Source organism: Talpa occidentalis, unplaced genomic scaffold (assembly GCF_014898055.3).
Source record: "Talpa occidentalis isolate TD23 unplaced genomic scaffold, MPIMG_talOcc4v2.1 talOcc4.4, whole genome shotgun sequence".
NCBI classification, from domain to species: Eukaryota; Metazoa; Chordata; class Mammalia; order Eulipotyphla; family Talpidae; genus Talpa; species Talpa occidentalis.
In genome coordinates this window covers 144,195,457-144,219,634 of record NW_023604295.1, presented here as the reverse complement: position 1 = coordinate 144,219,634, position 24,178 = coordinate 144,195,457, and the positions used below count along the sequence as shown (strand labels likewise).

The 24,178-nt window shown below is 58.8% G+C and overlaps 1 protein-coding gene across 1 annotated transcript; it reads right to left on the bottom strand.

The window, feature by feature from the left end:
• Positions 1-23,503, bottom strand: SCARA3 (scavenger receptor class A member 3). Its single transcript, XM_037526504.2, has 6 exons — positions 23,410-23,503; positions 11,350-11,448; positions 10,125-10,244; positions 6,406-6,504; positions 4,512-5,555; positions 1-1,734 (listed from the first exon to the last, which is right to left on the bottom strand). The coding sequence occupies exons 1-6, from the start codon at positions 23,414-23,416 to the stop codon at positions 1,283-1,285; spliced, it is 1,821 nt and encodes a 606-aa protein (XP_037382401.1). The 5' UTR covers positions 23,417-23,503; the 3' UTR covers positions 1-1,282.
• Between the last annotated feature and the right edge of the window lie 675 nt (positions 23,504-24,178).

The following is a 24,178-nucleotide window of genomic DNA, read 5'->3' as shown; positions in this document are numbered from 1 at the left end:
GGCAGGAAGGACCAGAAGACACATCCCTTCTAGAAACAGCTGTTTACTGGGTCAGTAATACAATGTCCCACGGAAGCATATGAGGACGGGAGAATGAGGTGCAGCAGGGTGGGCGTGCAAACCAGTTGCACGTCTATTACAGGAAGGGAGGGGGCATCCAGGCTTTGGGACGGGAGGCCTGGCTCTGAGTTCGGTGGGGAGGAAGCAACTGCTTGCCCCATCCCAGGGGAGGGAACTCTGGCGCCTCAGGGCAACGCCTTGAGTCATGGTGGCTCCTTGGCGGGGAGGTGCCCGAGTCCCCTCTGCCAGTGTGTGGAGGGTCGAGGTGGACAGGGACAGAGTGACTGTTTGCGGGGCATGTTCGGGCCCTCCTCCTCTTCTGGCCTTGCAGCCTGTGCAGGACGCCATTGGGGTTCCTGTGGGCCCAGGTCAGTGGGCAGGAGGAGAGCCCGGGGGTCAGAGGGGAGAGCTGCCCTGTTATCAGGGTCCATCCTCCTTCGGCCTGGCGTTCCCCGGGCCAGCACAGAGGGACCCGGCCCCTGCAGGGAGCATCAGCCTCAGCGGGCAGCTCTGTGGCCCGGGGCCACCGCACCTGCACACCTGGCCCCGTGCCCTTCTCTGCTTCCCAAGAGCCGGCGCCCCTTGGGCGGGGTGCTGTCGAGCCTGGAGAGTGTCCCTGTGCGTGTGCTTGGACCCCGGGATGCTCCTGAGAGGCAGAGGCAAGAAGGGAGCCTGGGATTTCCTGGCACCCTACACTCTCGGGCCGCCGTGTGTGCTGGGGTGCGGCTCCCGTGCCTTGTGTGAGCAGGGCCAGTTCCTGGACTCGGCACCCAGGGCAACAAGAGGGGGCCGTGGCTGTCAGACACACCTTGTCCCCTGAGTTTGAACCATCCCCTGAAAAGGCTCTTCTGGGTCTGTGTGACCAGAGGGTCTGGGGGAACTGCCGGCTGGGATGGGGGCGAAGGTGCTGGAAAGACCGGGCTTGGTCACCAAGTCAGAAACGGTTAAGGCTTTCCTCCGAGGTAGCCACCGCCCTAGCGGGCTCTCACGGGAGAGGCAGGGCCTCCGACCTCTCCTCCTGCCCAGCCAGGAAAAGCCCGTCGCCCTCCTGGCCAGCAGGGAGATGTGTGTGTGTGTGTGTGTGTGTGTGTGTGCATGTGCACAGGCCCGGGTCCCCATCAGGATCAAAGCACCACACCTGTAAGTGCAGCTTTCTGGGGCTCGCTCTGCCCGAGCCCTCTTCCTGGCATCATGTTTGGCTGCGTCCAGGCCCTGGCCCTCCTCAGTAGCGGCTCTGGCTTCCTGGTGGGCCTGGGGGCCCAGGGAGGCCAGGAGGACCCTGGATCCCGGGCTCTCCCTTAGGCCCCGTGGGCCCCTGCTGGCCTGGTGACCCCGTCTTTCCGGCAATCCCCGGTTTTCCCTGAGGCCCTGAAGGCCCTGGAGACCCTGGTGGCCCCTCAGGTCCAGGGGGTCCCACGTCCCCTTTGGGACCTGGCTGTCCTCTCGGACCCCCAGTTCCAAAGCTCCCCTTTGAGCCTTTGAAGCCTGGGACACCTCGCAGACCAGTGGGGCCCCTCTCCCCCATAGGTCCAGGGTCCCCAGGCTGCCCCTGAGGGCCCTGAGGTCCCGGGGGCCCCAAGTTGCCAGGGTCGCCTTTGGGTCCTCGGCCGCCAGCAGGCCCTTTCACACCCGTGTCGCCCTTGAGTCCTCGTGGTCCGGGAGGGCCGGGGGCGCCTGGGAGGGAGAGAAGAGAGGAGAGGTCAGTCCCGGAAGGGGTGTCCCAAGAAGTAGGCACAGCCATGGGCACAGAGACCCCCAAGGCCGCCCAGGTCTCCACTGCGGCCTGTGGAGTTCTGGGGGGCTTTTCCGCCTGCAAGGTGGGGACCAGGACACCTGCGTTCAGCTCCTGAGATAACACTCGGAAGTGTCGCGCTTCAGGCCTGGGGGCTGGCGGGCACCCCCCATTCTGACTCAGGGCTCGTCCATTGAAGGCAGGGGAGGAAGCACAAGCATCAGGGCTGGGGTACATGCTGGAGGCTCAGCCCGGGCCTGGGAGGCCGTAATTTCTCAGGAAGCAGAGGCTGTAATTAGCCCCTCTGGCGCTCTGGGGCATAGCCACAGCTGACTGCATGTCTGAGACAGGGGGGTGGTCTGCACCGGGGAGGGGGGTGGCAGTGAGCAGAAGAACCAAGTCTTCCAGGGCACCCACGCTGCCCACCCATGGGTGGGGTGCCTGGGCAGGGCAGGGTCACACTCCTTCCACCGCCCAAAGCAACAGGGACGCTTACAGGGTAGAAGGAGCCAGAAACAGCAGGGGTCCCCCCAGGAGCACACTGGCCTGGGCCTGGGGGACTGGGGTGGCCAGATAAGTTTTTGTGCCTCTTTGGCCCCAGGACCCCCTACCCAGTCAGTGAGATTGCTGGTCTGGCTGCTGCCACCCAGTAGGCGCCTACTCCTGCCTGTGTGGACTGCTGGCCATAGACCAGCCACAGCAGATGGTGAGATGGACACCAAGATGCCCTCCCGGGGCTTTGCAGGGAGATCAGGGGCCAACACCCCAGGGAGAAGGGGACGGTGGCCATGAGCCTGCGCCGTCCAGGCACACACTGACGAGGACTGGTTTGGGCAGAGTGTCCCTTCGAGGAGTCCAGCAGAGGCCAAGAGACCGAGCAGGCCTGTCAGCTGCCTCATGGGGCTGGAGCTGGGGCTGCCACGGCCAGGCGAGATTCAGGAGGAAAGGAAACTGTGGCCAGTGCATTTGCCACAAGGCCCGGGGAGCAGAGGCCGAGCAGAGCAGAGGCTTCATTCACTTAGGCTTGGCTGGACGGTAACTGGAGTCCAGGCCGAGAGCAGTGGGCCCTGCACACCCCTCATGCCTGCGCCCTGGGGTGTAGCGTGTGCCAATATCTGCCAGGGACATGGTGAGGTCTCAGCAGAACTGGGTGGCCCTCCTGCCACCAGTGGCCTCTACGCTCAGCCGCAAGCAAACCCACACTCCTCGCTGTGCTGCTTCCCTCGGCGCCCCTCCCAGGAGCTCCCGGCCCTGGACAGAACAACAGTCACGCTTTCTTCTTCAAACACGGAGGCTCCAGAACACTTGGGTGTGGCAGGTTTGTGCCCTCCCCCTCCCCGTTCCTGTCCCTCTCCCTCTCCTGGCTTCAGGGACCAGGGGAATCAAAGGGGAAATTGCGAGCACCACACTCTCCTCAGGACCTTGGCACGTATTGTTCCCGCCACCTGGCTCTCCTCTGCTCATCCCCTCCTCCTCTGCTACCCCCGACTCGCTCCACGCTTAGTTCTCAGCTCAGATCCCACCTGTTAAAGGTTGGTTTGATTTTACATATCAAGGGAACTGGACCATGAGAAGCCCAGGTACCTGGTCAAACACTGTTCTGGGTGTATCCATGGGGTATTTTTTCGATGAGGTAAATATTAAATCAGTAGTAGTAGTTTGCTGAGGGCGGGCCACAGCCAGTCAGCTGAAGGCCCAGATAGAATAAAGGTTGGCCCCCAAGGAAAGAGAATTCTCCCACCTTCATCCCCACACACCATCTCTTCTCGGTTCTAAGGCAGCTTCTGGGTTTGAACTTGAGCTGGGACGTCAGCTTGCAGATTCTGCACCTGCCAGCCTCCACACTCACGCGCACAATTCTGTCTCTCTATCTCTCTGTTTCTCTCTCTCCTGTTGATCTCTTTCTCTGGAAAGCCCTGACTAAAGCAGGGGGCGTGGCATGAGGCAGGAAAGAAGAAAGCAGCAGAGGACAGAGCATCCGAGGGCAGATGGTCGGGAGCCCTGATGGGAGTGGGAAGAGACAGGGCTCCCCGAAGTCCAGGTCTGCCTATTTCTCTAGATGCGCCCAGTTAAACAAATGCATAAGTGAAAACCCAGATTTCTATGACAGGCGAGTTAGGAGCCCTCACACCTTTACCAAAGACTTGTTGTTCAAGTCCAGTTGACCCTTGAACATCAGGGGGGCTGACCCGCATGCAGTCAAAAATCTGCTAGTATAACTTTGGACTCCCCCAAACTTAACTACTAACAGTTGACGGAAGCCTTCCTGATAATCTCCATGGACACATATTTTATATGTCACGCACAGTAAAGGAGACGAAAGATCGTGAGGAAAGGGACGCACATTTACAGGCCTGTCCTGCGTTTATCTGTTTGTAAGAGAATCTCGGAACTGCCGGGACCCTTGTGGCTGGAACCCGTGTTGCTCAGGGTCAGCTGCTCCCAAAACTGCCAGCCGCCCAGCATTTTTGGGGGTTGGATTAACCACCAGGAGTTTTGCCAGAGCGAGGTACAGCAGGCCCTCGAAGAACGTGGCTCATTCAACATGGCTTTGCTGTAACATTGATGAGAAAAAAACATCCTGGAGACTTTATTCGAGGACCTGCTTTCGGCTCACAGTCGCTGCTTCCAGGAACCCCCGGCCTTGCTGTCCTGGTGTGCCCCGCTGGGTCCCCAGGCGCCTGGGTGTGCACGGCCCTCCCTGCCCCGCCGCTCTTACCTCGCACGATGGTGACGTTGCGGAGGATTTCCCCGTGTCGTATGTCCACGGCCTTCATCTCCTCCACGATCATGGACAGGTTGCGGACGTTGAAGTCCAGCCGGGCGCTGAGCAGGCCGAAGCGCTCCCGCAGCAGGGCGGTGGTGCCCAGCATGAGGGCGACAGACTTATTCAGGTAGTAGAGCTCCTCAGCGTGGGTGTGGAAGCCCAGTGTGCAGGACAGCCGCACGTCGTCCAGGTACTTGAGCATGCTGTGTACGTGGTTGTCGGTGGCATTGATGTTGGTGAAGATGGTGCCGATCTCGATCTCGTGGGAGGCCATGCGGCCCTCCAGCGTCTCGAACCTCTCCACAGTGCGGTTCTGCGCGTAGCGGGTGTGGTACTGCAGGTCATGCATGTTCTCCTCATGGTCGTCCAGGAAGGACGAGATGTTGTCCAGCTGCAGCTGCAGGCCCATGACCTGCAGCACCAAGTCATGCACGCTCTCAGAGTTCTGACTGATGCGCTGTGAGGAGGCGCCCAGGGTGGCCTGGATGCTCTTGACCGCTTCGCCCGTCCTGGCTGAGGTGGCACGCAGGCTGCTGAAGAGCCGGGAGTAGTTCTGCCAGTCGGTGACCATCTTCTGGAGGGTCAGGGTCTCCTCGTCTGTCTTCCGCCGGATCCCGTGAATCCACTCAGAAGTCTGCCCCGTGGTGAAGTTGATCTGCTGCAGGGCAGTCTTGACGTCATAGCACTCCTGGGTGAGGTCCTTCAGAGAGAGGTCCAGGCCGGATGTGGTGGCCTGCCAGCCTCTCACCTGGGTCAGGAAGAACCCCAGAGACTGGTTGACCTGGTGGATGGAGAAGGAGCAGCCGCCCATCTCCTGGGAGATCTGGCTGCTGGTGGAGGACAGCAGCTCGTGGGTCTGGGACGTCTGGTCCAGCTGCACCTCCTGGGCCAGAAGCATCTTCTGGATCCCCTCCAGCTCCTCCTGCAGTCGTCTGATCTCCTGCCCCAGCTGCCCCGCCTCGTGGCAGAAAGAGCAGTTGTTGGGAGCTTTCAGATCTTTAGGAGAGAGGGCAACATTGTGAGTGGCTGAAGCACCAGTGGCTGCTTCTGTGGGGAACCACTTCACAGCGCGGGGAACGGCCAGGGTTCCCAGCCCCTCAACGTCCCTGTATCCTGCCACGCAGTCCTTTTTGGAAAAACCCGGCCACCTCTGTGCAATCTGATTTTTACCAAATTGTCTTTAGTCTGATCTGAAATGTCAGGCTTAGGATATTTTCTCCATCTCATCATCAAATTCTCAAGGATACATCTTAGTACCTTCTCTGGGGTCACTGAGAACCTCCCATGCATTTCTACAGCTGTTCTCCTACTTGACCTGCCTGCAGTAAATGTGCAGAAGATGGGCCAGGGTCTCTCTCTCTGGGATCAGATAGAAATGAGGGACCGAGAAGTGCTAGCTGCTGGGGACCAGGACTTTCTCTTCCCTTCAGAGCAGAACAACCTCTAAATCCTGCAATTTTGGCTCCTTCTGTCTCATTCTCAGGATGGTGTGTCACGCTAAGGCAGGAGGTAAACAGCAGCCTACATGCTCATGCTGTAAGTCAGGGAGGGCTGGCTTGACAAGAAGCTTCAGCAGGCCCCAAACATCATGTCAGATACGTGAGGATATCCGGTGAATGGACCTCTCTCTCTCAACCTGTAAGTTCTGGCCAGATCTGGACTGTCCCTTGCCCTAGCCTGGGGTGTCCAGGGGGAGTGGGTGGCCCTGCTGGACAGGGTGGCAGGAGCCATGTCTGGGGAAGGCTTCCCTGCTCTGGACCGCCGCCCCCTTGCGGGACCCTGGCCCCACCCACCCCGATTACTACGGGCCGTCCATCCATAGTCATCAGCACATCTGGACACGTACCCAAGCCTTGGAGATTTTCTTGCATAGACACAAGCTTCTTGTCATAAATGGCTTGGGCCAGGGAGATGTCTTCAGAGAGAGAGTCCACTTTCCTAAAAACTGTAGGGGAAAATAGAGATGAGAAACTGGGCAGGGTCTTAGCTCAGAGAAACAGTAGCTGTGTGCTGTGTTTTAATCCCCCCCAAAGCCACTCACCCTTCTTCTATGAGGCTTCCTAGTTGGTATAAGGGAACAGGTGTCTTCTCAGGGCCAGAATTGGTTTCACATCTCTTAAGAATATCTATCTGTCCACCCATCCATCCATGCACCCACCCATCCATCATCTCGATATATTGATCTCTTCATATGTCTCCTGTAAGTGTGTACACGAATATATACGCACTTCTGTGTGTGCATGTGTATAATATATGTGTGTGAATGTATACGCCTATCAGATTTTTCTTTTCCAACATTTATAATAATTTTCCAACAGAGTAATTTCTGAAAGACTTGGACAGTGAATGGCCACATGCCTACCGCCTGGATTCTGCAATTAACATTCAATAATTCGTCCATCTGTCCATCTGTTTTGTCTTACATCCATCCATGGCTCCACCTAATTTTGGATGCATTTTATTATTTTATTTTGTTACACGATTTTCTGGCTACCCAATCCAGAAAGGACTACCAGAGCTGAAGATGCCAAAAACTTTTCTCTAGACTATTCTCGCTTCCTAAAAATTATTCCTCATTTGGATGCATCTTAAATCATGTGTGATGGGTGCACAGAAAAGTTCACGGATGACTCATTCAGACGGGGCTGGTAACGAGGGACTCAGGCGAAATCCGCTCTGAGGTCCTCTTTGCTGCTCACCCTGTCCCTGCTGCTTCAGCTCCGAGTGTGAGTTCGGTTGTTGAAAACCACCATTTGTGGCTGCAGATCCAAAAATACCATGTAGCTCCTTACAGAAAAAAAATTTGCCAAACGCCCCTCTATTTCATAAGCTCCGTGAAGTCACGGCCTGCGTTTCATTATGCAGAGCGTGGCTCCAGTACGTAACAGCTACTCAATGGAAGGACTGCCGTGGGCTCCCCACGTCCAGAGAAGACTGGTCTGTCCAACCCTCTGGACTTCGGCTCAGTCCCGACTATGAGGCGCTGACGACAAGCCCTCACTCATCATGGGCCCCCTGTTCGTGTGGCTGCACTCAATGACATTCGCACAACGCAGTGCTAAGGACACGAGTCTCGGGATGTCTCCGCTGTTAAGTGATGCATACCTGAGCTCACGCATACGCGCACAGTTGCTTGTTATTTGTCTGACAGACACCACCGATTGCCTACCAGCCAGGCCAGGAAGGTGCTAGCCCTGTTCCAGGGACATGGGGTACCTGTGCTCAGGTCAAAGCCAAAAAGGCCCCTAAAGTTCCCTGCAAACATGGGCCCCACCCCCAATTCTTAGGATGCTCTGGGTCTTGGGGCAAAGCACTTCCCAGACCTGCTTCCTCCTCTGTGGAGGAATGTGACATATTCCTCCACGTTCCCACACATGGGAGGAATGCAGCCAGCCTCCCATTGTGGGGCTGGGGGAGACAATTTGAGATACTTCGTACACGCTGGTGCCTAGAGACCACATGGGCCTGGATGTCACGAGGTGAAGCTCCAGCACTGTCCCTCCTGCTGAGGTGCTCTTGCTGGCGTAAGTTTGTGTCTATTCAAGCTTCACTAATGGTCCCGGGGTCTGGGCTCTGAGGCCCTCACAGGCCTCACCAAGAGCCTTCACAAGGTCCCCACAGCCCCTGAATGCTGTGGCTGCAGCTCTTGCTCCTTCCCAAGCTGCCTCCCGCTGACGCCAGGCCCAGCCTTTCTCTGGGAGGCCTGTGAAGTGGCTCAGTGGAGAGGTGCCACCGAACAGGAGCAGCGTGGAAGTTCTTGGAATCAATGGTCCTCAAACCTGACTGCACATTGGAATCACCTGAGAAGCTTCTAGAAACAATTCAGGCCAGGTCCTACCCAGAGGCTCTGACTTATTCGTCTGGAGAGGTGGGTCTGGCGCTGGCATTTTTAACGGCTTTCCCAGGGATTTTAACACACAGCCAAGATAGAGAGCCACGCCCTCTGATGGTGAAATGTGCTGACTCATCTTGGTATCCCCAGCACTTGGCGCATAGTAGGTGCTCAGCTTGGGTTGGATTAACTAGTGCTTTTGGCACCACTGGAAGATGATGAGGGTGTTTTGAAATTATGAACCATGTTGGCCTCCTTCACACCAGAAAGACAAGTTACTATCTCCAACGAGGACCAGGACCAGCTTCCTCTCTTGGGAGGGTGCTCACTTTTGGGGTCTTTTGGGGGTCGGGGTGCAGGATCAGACAGCACCTAGGATACAGCACCTTCAATGTCTCCTTGTCTCGCCCTGGTCCCGGCCTTGTCGCTAACATCTCCTTAACTGGAACCAACCAACCTACTGGCTTTCCTTAGTGAAAAGAAGTCTGGGTCTGAATCTACGCATGGAGTGGGACCTCTATCAGCCTGGTAGCACCATCCGGATGGCGGAGTCTCTTGAATCCGCAGGCCTGCTCTCTCTGGGTGCCTCATCACTGCACAAGCTGTGGTGTGTATGAGAACTGGCAAACCTCAGACCCAGGCCTCACCCAGGCCACACAACCTGATTTACTGGGCTGAGGGGACACTGGATTTTGCATTTTAACGAGCTGCAGGAGCAATCTTGATACAGGCAGGCATCCAACCGCATTAGAGAAACACAGACCGTGGAAGGGGCTTGAAAATAGCCCGGTCCTGTGAAAATCACCTCAGCCCTAGATGTACCACAGAACCACCTGGACAGCAGCATGCTGAATTAGCTCCACCACCCAGAGGAGCCCCACATCCACATTCTTGAAAGCTCCCGGGGATTCCAACAGGAAAAGGACACCGAGTACCACAAACCTAGTCCTGCCTCCTCATTCACCAGCAGGAAAGCGGAGGCCCTCACGCAGGCCACAACGCTAACCACTGACTGGGACTTAAATGCATCTCTGCAGTTTGGATTGGGCCGTAAAGTTCCCCAGCCAGGAGAGTGTGAGGAACCCCCTTCACTCCTGGTGGAAAAGTACCTTGGTGCAGCCTCCATGGAAAATGGAGAGTCCTTAAGAACAAAAATTGAAATGCCGCAGGACCCAGCCATCCCACCTGTGTATTCATCTGAGGACTATGGGAACACTAATGTGGGAAGATTTACACTCGCTGTGTTCCCAGCATTTCAGCGACTGAGACATGGAATCCACCCATGTGCCCAGTGACAGATGCTGGGGAAAGACCGTGTGGTATAGATACCCAATGGAATACTACTCAGCTGTTAAAACGATGAAACTGGGGCTTTGGCAACAATATGAAGAGACTCGGAGGTGATGAAACTAAGTGAAAAATGTCAGAAAGTGGAAATCAGCTACCAGATGACTGACCTCATTTGTGGACTATAAACAACCAGAGAAAAGAAGCTGGGCAGGCACAGCAAAAATGACTCTGAGATGCTGAAAACTACAGTGTTTACTGGGGGCCTGGGAGGGAAGTGCAGAGGTCCCAGGGGTTAAGACAACAGGGTGTGGGCACAGGAGGGAAGCAGGTGCACATGTCGAGGGGTGAAGTTGTACCCCCAAACTATACAGTGTTGTAAATGAGCAGTAAATCCCGGCCCCCTGACCAGAAGCCCCTGCGGCTGGGGTGGGAGCCTCACTCACCCAGAGAGGCCAGCACGGCCACGGCCACCAGGAGCAGGGCCAGGAAGAGGTAAAGGATCCGCACGGACGTGTGCAGAGACAGGTTCCTCTGGCAGCGGCTGCAGCGAGGCCCGAGCCGGCCTGTGGGGGACAGGGAATGGGCAGCAGCTTAGGCCGGGGCTGAGGCTGTGCAAAGGTCAGTTCCGTCCTGTCCTGCCCATCTCGTTGCGTTTCATGCTCTTGATCCTGGTTCTCTATCCTTCTCACTGCCTTCTGTCTGGATCTCAGAGCTTTCCAGAGTGGAGAGTAGAGTCAGGACTCCTAAGAAACCCCCTACCATCAGGCCCATGCATGCATTCATTCATTCATTGTCCTCAGCCCGGGGTGTGGGCACCTCTCCCCTCTCCACTGGCCTTAAGGCTGGGGCAGAGAGCCTGGTGTCACCACCTGGTGACCAACCCTCCTGGCTTGGGCTTTAGCTCCCCAAGTCTCGTGTCATGGGAATTGCTGGCTTCCCAAGACTGTGTTAAAACTGAAAGGCACCCGCCCAGGGAGCCAGACTGCTGGCAACTGGTCTGCAGACCCTGCAGGTGGCCAGCAGGTCTCCCGGAAACCAAGCCAGGATGGCCTCTGGTTCGGGATGGCACCCCTGGCAGGTCCCCAGTGCCCAGGGAGATGCAGTGCAACCCCTCAGGCGAGTTTCACTTCCGCTGTACCCTAAGAGCCCCAGACTGTTTGCAAATCCTGATGCTCAGTTCACACCCCAGACCTAGATTAACCAGCATGCCTGAGGGCCTGGCTCAGCGCCCAGGAGCATGCTTGCTGCAAGGCCCGGTGCGGGCAGCTGCTCCGATCTGTGGGCACTCCACAGCACCAGCCCAGGTGCCCCGGGCTCTCAGGGTCAAAGTGCCAGGCTGGGGGAGAAGGACAGGCTTCTCAGGTGGCAAAGAACATGAGGCCAGGGACAGTGCTGGGCAGGCAGGGAGAGAGGCCCTGGGGCAGAGGGCAGAGGTTGCGAGAGGTCTCAGGAGGAGACCCGGAGACAGGGGCCACTTGTGCCAAACAGACATCACTCCGACCATGTGACTCAGGCTCACGCAGCTCTGCCCTTTCACCTCTGGCAGCAGCGGGGACAGGACGGCCTGACTTTGAAGCCACGTAGACAGAGAAGTCTCTCCAGCTGAGGTGGGGGACGGTAGGAGGTGCTTACCCCAGAAAGGAGATTGGGGGCCACCCCAGCCCTTACCCTGCTGTGTGCCCGGGAAGGATGGCATGTCCTCGTCGTCCCCAGCCAGCTCCTCTTCTGTGACGCACAGCGCATCTCCGTCGCCGCCCACCGACCTCACTGTGATGGAGCCAGCGTGTCAACCGGGCAGGGCTGCCAACCAGCCTCTCCCGTCCCCGCACCCTGGCACCACACACCCCAAGTCAGTCACTTGAACCCCAGATGACTGACATTAAGCAGAGAAGAGGGTGGACGGACATAAGACTCAAGTGGCTGGAGAACTGGGGTGCCCAGCACCTCTGGGTTTCATCTGCCTGCTCCATCTGTGCCTGCTGGGACCCCCACCAGGCCAGGAGATCCAGACAGGAGGCAGTAAGAGGAAGTAAGAGGGAGTGGGGACCCAGGGGTGGGCACAGTGGGTCCTGATGCAAGTCTGACTCTGTGTCTGCCCCGGGGCATCAGCTGTGTCCCCCCAACGGGAATGTTTATTTCCCTTCTTCCCCAAACACCTCTGTCCTCCTCACGAAACCTGGCCTTTTAGGGACCACGAGGACAGGGCCCACAACTAGCAGAGTGCGCCAACCCCCGGGGGCGGCCGAGACAGGGCAGGTGGGGCTGGGAAACCAGGCCGTTGTTCCGGGAGCAGGAGATGCCAGCTGGCGAGACAGCAACTTGCTTTCTAGCTGTCTGCGGAGGGGCTCCCAAAACCACGACAAGGGAGAGAAGATCAGCACCCGTGGCTCCATGACAATCGCATCAAAACACTGGCCGGGCCACAGAACGGGAAGGACAAACAACCGGGAGGAGACAGCACAGACAGAAAGCTGGAGGCCAACTTTATAAGGCGCTTGTAAAATGGAGAAGATAAAGGACTGAAATTCCCATAGAAAAGAGCCGCAGACTGATGCGCGCTGCGGGAGGAGCCCTGCGGGGAATTGCCGGGCCAGCTGTCCACTCGGGGCGACTCGGGGCGACTTGGGGCCCACGGCACCGAGCATGAAAGCAAAGTCTCCAGGTCCACGCCTGGCTCCGGCCGCACTGCCAGGAAGCACGCCCGGGGCGCTGGGGGTCAGGGGCCTGAATAATGGGAGTTACCCCCAGGCGCGTCAGAAAAACCACGCGTGCATGTTCACACATCTACGCGGGTGTGAGTGTGAAAATCCTTGCACCTACGCGTTACACACACGCAGGGCTTTCTTAAGCTCATTTCTTAAAATCAGATGTACTGGCTCAGATTCCGCCTGCAAAGGCTGAGCCCGGCCAGCTGCGTCCCCATCAGCTCTCGCAGGGAACTGGCGCCTTTACCCGGGACGCGCCGCGTCGCCCAGCTTTCTGTCGCCCCTTTAGACATGCCCAGGAGCCCGGGCGTCTGCGGGCGCGCACTGAGCTGTGCCTTGCTGCGCAGCGGGCGGCCTGTGTCCAGTTTCCCGCCGAGCTGTGGATCTTTCTTTTCAGGTGAGGTTTATAAAGAAGGGAACCTTGCACGGGGTGTCTCCAGATGTTTCAAGTTATTTGTTTATGAAGATTGGTGTAGCTGGTGTGTGCCTGGCTCGGGGTGACCACAGTGCACCCCGGGAGGGGCCGGGCTTGGGGTGTGGAAGGCACCCCCTGATCAGTGGACTCATGAGGGGCTGTGGTCAAGCCTCTCTCCCAGGGATTTCCTTGCTGGGTGCAGGATGCCGGGGAGCGGCCGGGCGGGGCTGCCGCAGTGTGACTTGTAGACTGAGTCACCCCACTGTGCACACAGGATACGGCGGGACCCCCAGGCCCACATGAGGGCAAACCTGGGTCTTCCATGCTCTGCTCCCGTCCCCGCCCTGCACCGCTTTCCTTGTCAGCCAGCTCTCCGGCAGGCGAGCTCCCCCGTCACTGGCCTCTCCTTTCCCTCGGCTTCTGGATGGAGCTGGCTGTGGTGAGACTCAAAACCTTTAGCCACAGGTATGGCTCTCGCCAGTCACAGGAAGACAGTGAGCTTGCAGCCAGGACTGGGACCAAAACACAACAGAACACCCTCCAGGGTGATGCAATGCGACACGAGGGTGGGGGGAGCAGCCACTGTGGGGTGTGGACTCTGTGCTGGGGCTCTGGGGTGCCGGCTCCCTCCCAGCCCCACTCCCGCACCCAAGACCCGCTCCCGCCCCCTCTTCTGTGTTTGCTGCCCTGCAGCTCCAGGGCCTGCTTCAATCGGGCAAGGTACTCCTTGGGGGTTGCTGTTTTCTTTTTTCACCTCAAGCATTTCACAGTAGCTTGGAGTTTATCGAGTACCCAAGTGTTAGCGCCCCAAAATAATTCAAGCCAGTAACATTGGAAGTAAAAGCTCCCAGTTTTTTCTTGGCTTCCTTTTATAACGTGGTTTGGGGGGCGGTCTTCCTGTGGGCTGCCTGCTCAACACCCTGCACGGCTGAACCTCAAGCATTTCTTTTAGGGGCAAAAAGACAGCTGCTCAGAGAAGGTAAGGATGTTGCTTACATGGGGAAGCCCAGGCCCCAGCTCAGGAATCTTTCCCACCCAGCTGCTACCTCCTCTGTGGCGGAAGCTCAGGGTTGCCTGCCGGCCAGGAGGGTTTCTATGGCTACGGGAGTGGGGGGTGGGTAGAGACACAGTGGCAGGGAGTGACGGGCCTGCCATGGAGCTGCTGGCGACCACCCAGAAGCACCAGAAACCACACTGCCCGCATGCTGTGCTCCAGGCTCTGGACCCCCAGAGCCAGGTGGCCGGAAGGCCGAGGACGGTACCGGAGCAGGAATGAGCTGAGCAGGAAAGGGGCTGTGGGTCCCCTGCATCGCAGATGCCTCCGCTGGCCATGAGGGCCTCAGCTCGTCCTCCAGGTCACCACCTGTCACTGCTCGGCGGGGGCTTCCTGGATCCCCCCAGCGCAGGGTGCGCCCTTGCTGAGTCCCTGTGCCCCTTTGCAGGCTGCGCTGCTCTCCCATTCTTAATCTCAGGCTGCGCCCCGGCCTTGAGGATGGGAGAGGGCGTGTGTCCATCTCTGCTGTATCCAGAGCTTGGGGCGCAGCTGGCGCAGAGATGCTCAATCTCCGGAGGGAGCTCCGCCGGCAGGTGGGATTACTGGGGGCTTGGGCAACAGCTCAAGGTTGTGGAATTTCAGGGGAGACTGAGTTCACAAAGAGCTAGAGCTGGCCGGGGCAAAATCTCCTCCTGATTTTACAGTGTGGGCGGAGGGGTGGGTGGGGGAGGGGGGGCACTGAATGTCACAGAGCCCCAGTGGGGTTTCCTCCCCACCCAAACAGGCTCCAGGTCACCCTCTCCTCAGGGGGAGCAAGGTGGGGGGGCGCGGGAGAGGGTGACGAGGCAGTAGCGCTGATCCTTTAAGTGCTGGGAGAAATCAACCTTTCACCCCTGGGCTCATCCATCTGCCGCCAGCTTGTGAGCAGGCCTGGCCAGCTCTCCCGCGGTCTCATGCCGCAGGAGCCGCTGGGCTGCTGGGCACCACCGAGAGCTGTCTCCTCAGAGCTCACCCTCACTGCGCGGCCCTGCGACCCTGCAGAGCTCAGCCGGAACCTCGCCGGGCCCTCGGGGAGGTATCCCTCCCCTTCCTTGGAGCAGAAGGCCATCCTGGCCTTCCTGTCTCTGTTTTCTGGTTCTCTCCACCCCTCGGTGGTGCTTCTCGGCCGTCCCCGGGGACCGGGCCTCCTCCCTGTTCTGGCTCCAGGGCCAATTTCATCACTCACTGTTTATAGCCTTTGCAGGGAATCTGGGACGACTTAAATCAAGCAAGGCTGACATCGACCTTCAGCAAACACGCCCTCGAAAAGCACACAGCCTTGTCATAATTCGGCTTTCCTGCTGAAAGCCCCCCAAATTGGCAAACGTTCACCAGTGGGGATTAATTAAGACCCCTTTCCGGTACTTTGGGGAGCAGCCCAGGGCAAGGGAGGTGCCGGCACTCGGCACCATCTCAGCTTTCTAGAAGAGGGCGCGCGCACGTTTGGCCATCTTCCCTCCGCTGACAGCTCCGCTCCATAACTCATGGCCCTTCCCTGTCCCCAAAGAGGGCGTCTCCTCTTTCTAATTCATGGGACTTCCTGCTCCCTGGCGCTGAGCCTCGGACCTGGGGGGCCCCTCATTTACCTATGTCTGGAATGCTGCAGCTACTCTCCACGTTCATTTCAATTAGAGCATAATTCAAAGCATTTGGGAGGCTTTTAGAAGCCAAGTCCTTTGCAAGCACAGCCTTATTATATTCACATTACATCAAGTTTGTTCCGGACACAGGACAAATGAAGAAACAGACATAAAGGACTGAGAAAAGCTGGGCGCAGGGGATGCAGAGGCTGTGACTGATTAGAGGATGATTGATTAAACAGGAATCTGTTACCCCCTTCCACTGGGCCAAGTGGGGTTCACAGAAACAGGAAGGGAGGTTCCTACCCTCCCTCATCCTTCCTTATTCTCCTGCCCGCAGGGTACACTGGCTTAGGGCAGGGTGCACCAGCTTTCCAGAGTCTTTCTGGAGACAGAGAACCACAGACTGAGCGAGAAGTGAATTAATAAGTCACAGAATCATGCACCTGTCATGTTACAAAGGCTCAGGGAGGTAATGAGACCTGCCAGCTAGTGAGTGGGTCCTGAACATCCAGGGACCAGAAGTGACATCCAAGTGTGCATGTGAATGCACACACACACACACACACACACACCCAGGCCTTACAGACTGCACCCAGGGCTGGGCTGAGCCTGCTCCATCCAGGCCCACATCTGTTCACACATCTGATCCCAGAACTTTGTCACCTCCTGGCCCCTTGAGTGGTTAAGTTTTCAGGAAATTGTCCCTCTGCCTCTTTCAGCACAGGGTGGATCACATGGTGGGTGTTCAAAAAGATGACCTTTGGGAGCCTCCATCCTTGTTAACTGTTACCTTCTGCTCGTTTAACCCAGAGCCCATTTTTATGAAAAAAATAAAGACTGATGACGTGAAATAGGATTTAAATATGGTACATTCTTAAGCCCTCCAGGGTAGGGAGTGCTGGGAAGTGCTGATGCACTGAGGATGCAGAGGCTTAAAATGAACACACAGGGGCCAGCGTTTGAACGGAAAAGCACTAGAGAGGAGGCCAGCTTCCCTCCCTCTCTCGGAACAAGGGATGTATCTATTCCTCTCCTAAAGCCTTACGATGCTGTCAGTGCTTTTTGGGCCCTTGAAATGAGACTCTGGTTTCTCCCTGTGTCATAGATAAATAAGCCATGAAATTGAGGATGTCTCAATGCTGAAAACTTAGGAGCTCTGGAATGTCCTCAGTGTGGGCGGCCGAGTGTCTGGAATGGCTGAAGAAATTGCCATGGGTCGGCCATGGTATCTAAGAATGACTGAGTTTCCAGGAAGATGGCAATGGCCTTGCTGATTCCAGGATGAAGGCTGTACTGACAGGAGGGAGGGGGCTAGGACACTGGGGAGACAGGGCAATGCCTGAACCTATAAGCCATAGGACAAGTTTAGGACAGTTTCTGCCTCCCTGGGCCCCCACAGGGATTGAAGCTGTCACCAGGGATGGTCCTGTCCCTGCAAGAAAGAAACCAGGCCCACGAATGACCTCTCAGAGGTCCCACCAAGTCCCACCTGGCTGTAGACCTGCCAAACCATGGGCTGTCTGGTTAACAAAGCAGCAACAGCCTCTGAAGTCCAGTGTTGCAAGCTCAGACTCAGAAAGCAGCGGCAACCAGTGGGGATCTGAAAGCTCCTCTGTACCTTGCATCCCAAGGTTGGAACATCCAACCCAAACACCAGCGGGTCTGCCGCCAGAGGAGCAACTTGTCTTGAGTTCTCAGCTCCCACAGAGCCACGTAGAAAGATTGGAGGAAGGAGTGTGTGCTGGCACTCTGCTAGGTTGACTGCTGACTGCCGGGCTGAGCCTGGTTCACCTTTCCGGCTGGAGGTGGAAAATAGCAGGACCTGTGAACCAACTGCTAACTCAGCTGTGGCTGCCACTCTGGCTGGCTTTCCGGTTGACCCAAAAATGTGGAGCTAATTCACTCATGAGCTTTTCCGGGACTGCAATCTTCCATGAGAGTCAGCAAGGGGGAGAGAGATTCGAGGAATTGAATAAAAGGTCTTTTTCTGGGCTCTTCAAGGAAAATATTTTGATGATTATCATCCATAGTTCACAGAGCAGGTTTTCCAAACAGCCAGTTGGGTCAGTAAAAATAAAGATTTCAGACTCTTCTTGGGAACCAATGCTATATTTAAAGTTGCAAAATAGTGAGAATAGCTATAGTTTAAGGTTGGAGATACTGTAATTAAGGTTGCAAAATTGTTTTCATTAGAAGCCTCCTGCCAGTCCCCTGCCCCACAGGCTTCCTTTGCGGGTGGGTCTATATTGGGATGGGGACCCGTCCAGCCCTCTGGGCTCCAGCGGATCTGCTTCCCATCCCAGTAGAGACGCTTCCACTTCCTTTGGGGACGCCTGTGGGAAGGGGCACTGGCAGGAGGGTTCTGATGAAAACAGGGTCCTTCCCTTGCAGACCTGCTTTCCTCTAAGGGTGCTTCTCTGCTTCTCCATGCAGTGACCTGGGCCATGTGTCTGCTCCCCGCCCCGCCTGCCACCTCTGACTGAATCCTCAGAGCCCATCCCCCACCTCCATTCTGCCTTCCACTGTGTTCACAGCAACCGCAGAGTTGTGGCAACCTCTGCTTTCTCTGAAACCCTCTTTATCCTAAGCGCCTGTCCTCTGCTTTCTGGCTCTGGGTTTTTCTAACAAGGAAACTTGACTTTTGGCTGACATGGTTGGTGCTTCAGTAGACAGGAGTCACCCACATGCCTCCGACCTTTAGCCTTCTGGCCCACCAGATGCCAGTAGCAATCCCCCATTGTGTATTAACTCCATGCCCACCCCAATTCTAAATAACCCCTGGGGGGAGACCCCACGCTGATCACTCAATGCAATAGCACCCAACCCTCCCCATCACATCCACACTCCTCTGTGTAGATCCTCCACTTTCCTGAACCCCCAAATCTAGTGGGGTGGGACAGGTGGAGTACAGGCCTTCAAACCCCATACTCCCTCTCTGCTTCTCATCACTTGGGGTCCACACCACATTGCACAGGGACCTTCTTTCCTCTCTCTCAGCTTCAGGTGCAAAAGAGTAAGAATACCACCTACCCCACAGGGCCGCTGTGAGACTCACAGTGAAAGGACCCAGCACCTCAGCAAGAGCTGGGGCATGGCAGGAATGTCATCTGGGGGAGGGCTATTCTCTCTCCTCCTGAATTGCATGGACCATAATCCCTTCCTGACACCCATTACTCTCAGCATCAATTTCCAACTTTCAAGAATTCCATTTCCAAAACATGTCCCATGAAACAATTGTTCCAGAATGTTCTCTGTCATAGAGTTCTTTGGTCAAGTAAGATGGAAAAGGCTGCCCACTTTATTTCCATCTTAGAAACATGTTAAAACATTTTACTCATCGTAAAAATGTTGAAAAGTCCTGCCAAAAAAAAAAAGCCTGTATTTAATTCTATATTTTTCAAACTGATTTGATGATAGAAATTCCTGTCATTCTTGAAAGAAAAATCTATCAAATCCCATGGAACTGGTATTCAGAGGCACACCAGCTTCGGGGTACGCTGTCTGGGTGCGTTCACCACCTGTATTAGATTACTTCTTCCGCCTGTCCCTACATCAGCACTAATGGAGGCAACGTTACGTCAAAAGCCCACTGGTGTTCTGGACCTTAGGGTCCATGTTGTGGAGTCAAAAAGCATGCATGTTACTATTTACTCTTGGGTGAAAGTGGGAACCACCCCTGCTTACCCTTAAACTAGCACACCTACCCCCCACCCCACGTTGCTACTCAATACCAGAGAGCACGAGGCCGCAGAACTGCTGGGATTTGAGCTTGGAGTCCAGGTGGGTGTGAAGGCACCTGCACTCTGAAGGAGGGGGCTGCACACAGGGGTGCTTGGGACGCCCAGAGCCACGGCCAGGAACTCAGACCAAGTTGGTGTCGTTGACCTGTTTGACAGAGTGGCGAATCTATGAGGCTGGGGGGGACTGTTCCAGCCTTGGTGCCCCATGGCAGTCAAGGAGTGTGCAACCACACACTCACCCAGAAGAGGACCAGCCAAGGAGGAGGGGTAGAAAAAGAACCCGCACCACCCCAGACCCCAACTTGGGACTTAGTCTTTTTTGAATGATTTGGGCACGAATCCCGTGTGTCCTTGGAGGCCAGTGTCTGAGCTCTTCTCGCTCGACCACGCACACAGCCGCGCAAGCAGCTGGCCGGCAAATGTCTGTTAAATGTTGAGTCTGCGCCGAGCACCTATGTTGGGTTCTGGGGGCGCCTGGTGCGCCTTGACCTTGGGGATCTAGGTCCAGGGAGGACCCACGTGTGCCCCCGAACACACGCAGGGGACACCACCTGTGTCCCACGCTCTGCGCAGGAGCAAGACAGGAGGAAGGCAGAGAGGGTCCCCCGCTCACGGAGCTCACACCCCAATACCGCTGTGGGCTTTCAGCCTTATCCTGGGGGAGAACCGCACAGACACACAGGCTGCAAGATGGAAGGACAGACAGACAGACAGATGACTGACAAATAGAAAGAAATAGAAACTCCTACACAAAAGGAAAAACAACAGCGTGTCAGAGTGGGAAAGACCCGGCGAGGGGGCCGAGGGTCCAGGGGGATCGAGCCGTCGCTGCTACACAGCTAGAGAGCCGGGGGGACGGGCCAGGCAGAACGTAGGGCTCAGGGCGTGCACACACACACACACACACTCATGCACGCCCCGGGCAGCGCCTGCAGGAGTGGCACGGTCGGTGGCCAGGCCCTCTCCCTGCCAGGTCCCACACCAGCACAGCTGGTCACACACGCACGCTGCCAAGCCAGGCGCCGTCCGTGGACAGCTCGGCTCTTTCCTCTCGAGTGAGCTTTGGGGATGTCAGCCTGTGCTCATTAAATGACCCAGCCAGATGGCAAGGCGAGCGCTGTGTGTGCGCGCGTGTGCATGCGTGTGTGCGTGTGCATGTGTCCGTGTCCATCAGGGGTTGGAGCTGGTCCCGGCACCTGAGCCCTGGCCCTGCCGCCCCCCGGCCCCAACCCAGTCGGGCCAGTGAGCGGCTCTTTGCGCTTTTGCCACGTCAGCTCCTGCTCATGTAGTCCCAGGCTCCTTCCAGCGCCCCGAGGTTTGGGGGTGCAGGTCAGGCTTTCAGAGGGGACCCAGCCTGCTTGCTCATGGGGGGATTCGACCCCACCCCCTGCCACGCTGTGGGAGTGGAATTTTCCTGCATCTCGTGCTGTGCGTCACAGCCCCCTCCTCGCCTGCCAGCCTTGGCCCACGTGGTGTGGGCACGCGCCGCTTCTTGGGGGAGGGGCTGCTCCTCCCACGCTTGGGGTGCAGCGGGTGTGGTTGCCCCCCCTCGGCCGCTGAGGACAAGTCTCCCGGGGCGAGAGGGGCCAGGCAGGAGGGCTGGCTTCCAACCATCTTTGTCAGAGGCACTTCCGCTCCCCAAGTGGCACTCGGGCCAGAACCCCTGGGTTGAGTCAGAGCATCCCACTAGGACGGCCCGGGCCACCCAGGAGGAGAATGAGGGAACATGTTGACCAGAGCCTCTGGGGGTGGGGGGCGGGCAGGCCGAGGGCCCATGTCTTTGCGCAGCTCCGTCATCTTCACGGAGAACTGGGTTGCTTCTGGGGTTTCAGGCGGCAGGGAGGTGCCGGGGCAGGACCCTCTCACCAAGGTGGCCACCTCCTCGGGTAGACCAGCCGTGGGTGGCCGTCCCCCAGGGGCTGGGCGTGGGGTGGGCCCCTGGGGCCCAGGGGCGGCGCCTGGCCAGGTGTTAGTTTGCAGGAAGAGATGCGGCTGCCTGGGAGGCCGGTGCCGGGCAGGGGGCCCTGGGCGGGAGCAGCTCGGCTGGCAGAGGGGCCTGGCGCCCGGCCGCAGCGGTGGCTCCTGGGCACATGTGTGCTCTCTTTCCAGGGCTGTCCCGCCCACGCCCCTCGTCCCCCGAAAACATAACCTCAGCGTGTTTTGCTTTGAGCGGGGATGGCGAATCTTTGCCAACAGATGCAATTCTCAGCTTGGCAGGGCCTGAGCAGGGGAGAGTGAAGCCAGCTTCCCCGGGGAGGGCGGCCTGGAAGGGGCGGCCTGCCCTACCGGCCTCTTTGCTTTTTCCATGTGGGTGTAAAAACTCCTGATTCTTCATTCTCCGCCACCCCCAAGGCCAGATATTTGCTGTGTGCCCTGCCTGTCCCTCTCAGGTGGTGGAGGTGGCCCTTCCAGGCAGCTGGGGAGGGGCAGAGAGCAGACCTCTCTGCAGCCTAGGAGCAGGGGCGTGAGGGCCACCCGGGGGAGCAGGGGTCAGGTGGGCATGGCTGAATGGGAGCAGGGCGAGGCTGGTGAGGTCGGGCTTCCTCCCAGCCAAGGGCCCCCACGGCACGCGTCCTCCTCTAGGCCCTCCTCTAGCCCCCGCTCGAGACGTGCATTCACACCAGGTCTTTGCCCCCTCGAAGAGGGGGTCACCGAGCTCCTGCCCCTCCTCCCTGGGAGCTGGGCGTCTCCTGCACGTGAGAGGCTTCTCTTTGCCTGTCTTCCCCTCAGTGTATTTTCTCCCCTGTGTCTGCCTGGGATGCCGGTGAGGCCAACAGGGGAGAGAGCGCAGTGCACTCCCACCGTTGTGAGGTCCAGAGCAGCTGGGCCCCAGCCTGCAGTGCGATGCAGTCTCAGGCCTTCCGGAAGCTGCTGGGGAGTGACCTGGCCCCGGGCTGACCTGGAGGGCAGCAAGCAGGAGCTTCCTGGGTGAGGCCTCTCTCAGCAGCCAAGGGAACTCCCTGGGGTTGATTATAACTCTCTTGCCTCATTTCTGACAGCCCAAGACATGGTGAGGCCACCAGAAAGTCCAGGGGGCCGGGCCACAGGGAAGGAGGAGGGGGGCAGGGGTATGGCCAGGACTGGCCGGTGAAGCTCCAGCCCCCCAGGAGCTGTGAGTCTCAAGCACGTCCCTTCTGCTGTCCATGGGGCCAGCAATGCAATTTGAGGGTCAGGAGCAAAATGAAAGCGTCCGGGGTCTCTTGGCAAAGCAATTAAGAGTCCAAGACCACAGTGCTTGGCCCCTGAGCCCGCAGCGGGGGTCCCCTGGGCACTGCACAGGCTGCTTCCTTGTGAAGCCAGCGCTGCTTGCTCAGGCCTCAGTTTCCTCAACTGAAACTGCATTCAACCCAGGTTTGTCTGTGGAGCGGTTCCCCATGGGACCCGCAGGTAAAAGGGACCTGCAGGCGGCCTGTCAGCGGCCCCGGGCAGCATAGTTTAGCACCCTGCAGAGGGTCCTGGAGGGTGCTCTCAGTCTGCACGTGGAGGCGGCGTGAGCTTCTTGCTGCTGGGTGCCTGAGCTCCGGCCAGGGAACGAGGGGGTCTTTCAGAGGCCTGGCAGAGAGCACTTAACCACCTCCCGGGTTCCCTGCCCAGAGGATGACCGCCAAGCCTGCCTCTCCCTGCCGCAAGAAGGCCCCGTGCAGGCCTCAGCACCGGCCCAGGGCCGGTTCCTCTTCCATCCCAAGAACCTGCTGCCAGGGTGGCAGAGGTGCCCACTGCGCTGGAGAGCTAGGGCCTGAGGGCTGCTGCAGCCCTGTGTCCGCAGGAGGTCAGAGGGCAGGTCAGCTGGGTTTCAGAGGACAGGGTCTGGCAGGGGCTCTGGCAGGGGAGCTCTGTCCGTAGAAGGGCCCGGGCTGCTGGGGCAGGACTCTGCAGGGGGCGGGTGCCGCAGGCCAGGGCTGTCAGCCCACTGACATCTTTCCTGCTCACTGGCTGGTTAAAGGGATCAGAAACTTCTCTGGAATTTATGACAGTTTTGCGGGAAGAGCCACATGGGAGGCAGAACCAGGCTGAGGAGGGGGTGCGCGTCCGCGTCTGCACCCCGATCTCTGGGGTCCCGTGGACTTCAAGGTTCCATCCCGTCCTCCCAGTGCCTTTCCTAAGGCGGGGAAGACCCTGCCTCCTTCCGGGGAGACCTCCCCGCTCAGCCTCCTGCAGGGAGGACGGCCCTGGAGCCCGGCGGGGACTGGGGGGGTCCCCCGGTCTGGTCTGGGCACTCCCGCCGGCGGCCGCGGGCGGGCGGGGGGCTTACCTTTCATGGTCCCTTCCGCCGGCGCCCCTCGGGCGGGCCGGGTGAGGCTGCTCGAGCGCTGGGCCCTGGGGGCGAAGCCGGCGGGTCTGGGGCTCCCGGGGCTCCCGACCGCCGCCTACGCGCAGCCCGCGGGAGTGGGGCTCGGGGCGCGCCTCCTGCCCGCGCCGGGCTGCGGGGGCGGCGAGCCGAGGGGTGGTCCGCGGGGTCGCAGCCGGGGGGCGCCCCGCCGCCCGCCCCGCCGCCTGCCCGGCCGTCCCGCTGGAGGCCGGCGAGGTCTGCGGCCGCCCCTCGCGCTCCCTCCGCCCGCCCGCGCCGCCTCCTCGTCACCGCTTGGGCCCCGGCCCAGATCAACTTCCTCGGGGTTTTCAAAACTGCCGCGGCCAGGCCCGGCCCCTTTGCGCGCCCCCGCCCCGCGCGCCCCCCGCGCGCGCCCCCCCGCGCCCCGCGCGCCCGTCCCCGCGCCTCCCCCTTCCCCGCGGGCCCCCCCGCGCCCCCCGCCCCCCCCCCCCCCCGCCCGCCCGGCACCCCCCTCGCCTCGTGCTCCCCCGCGCCCCGCGCGACCACCCCGCGCCCCCCCTCGCCCCGCGCGCCCCAGCGCCCCGCGCCCCCCGCCGCCACCCACGCCGAGCAGCGCGGGGGCTCCCCGCAGCCATCGCCGGGCTCGGTGGGGTCCCCCGGCCCGGCGCGCTGGGGTTTGGGCCCCATGGTTACTTCCTCGCCCTTCTAAGGGGCAGGGGCCCGGGGGAAGGAAGGGGCCCGGTGCCGGCTC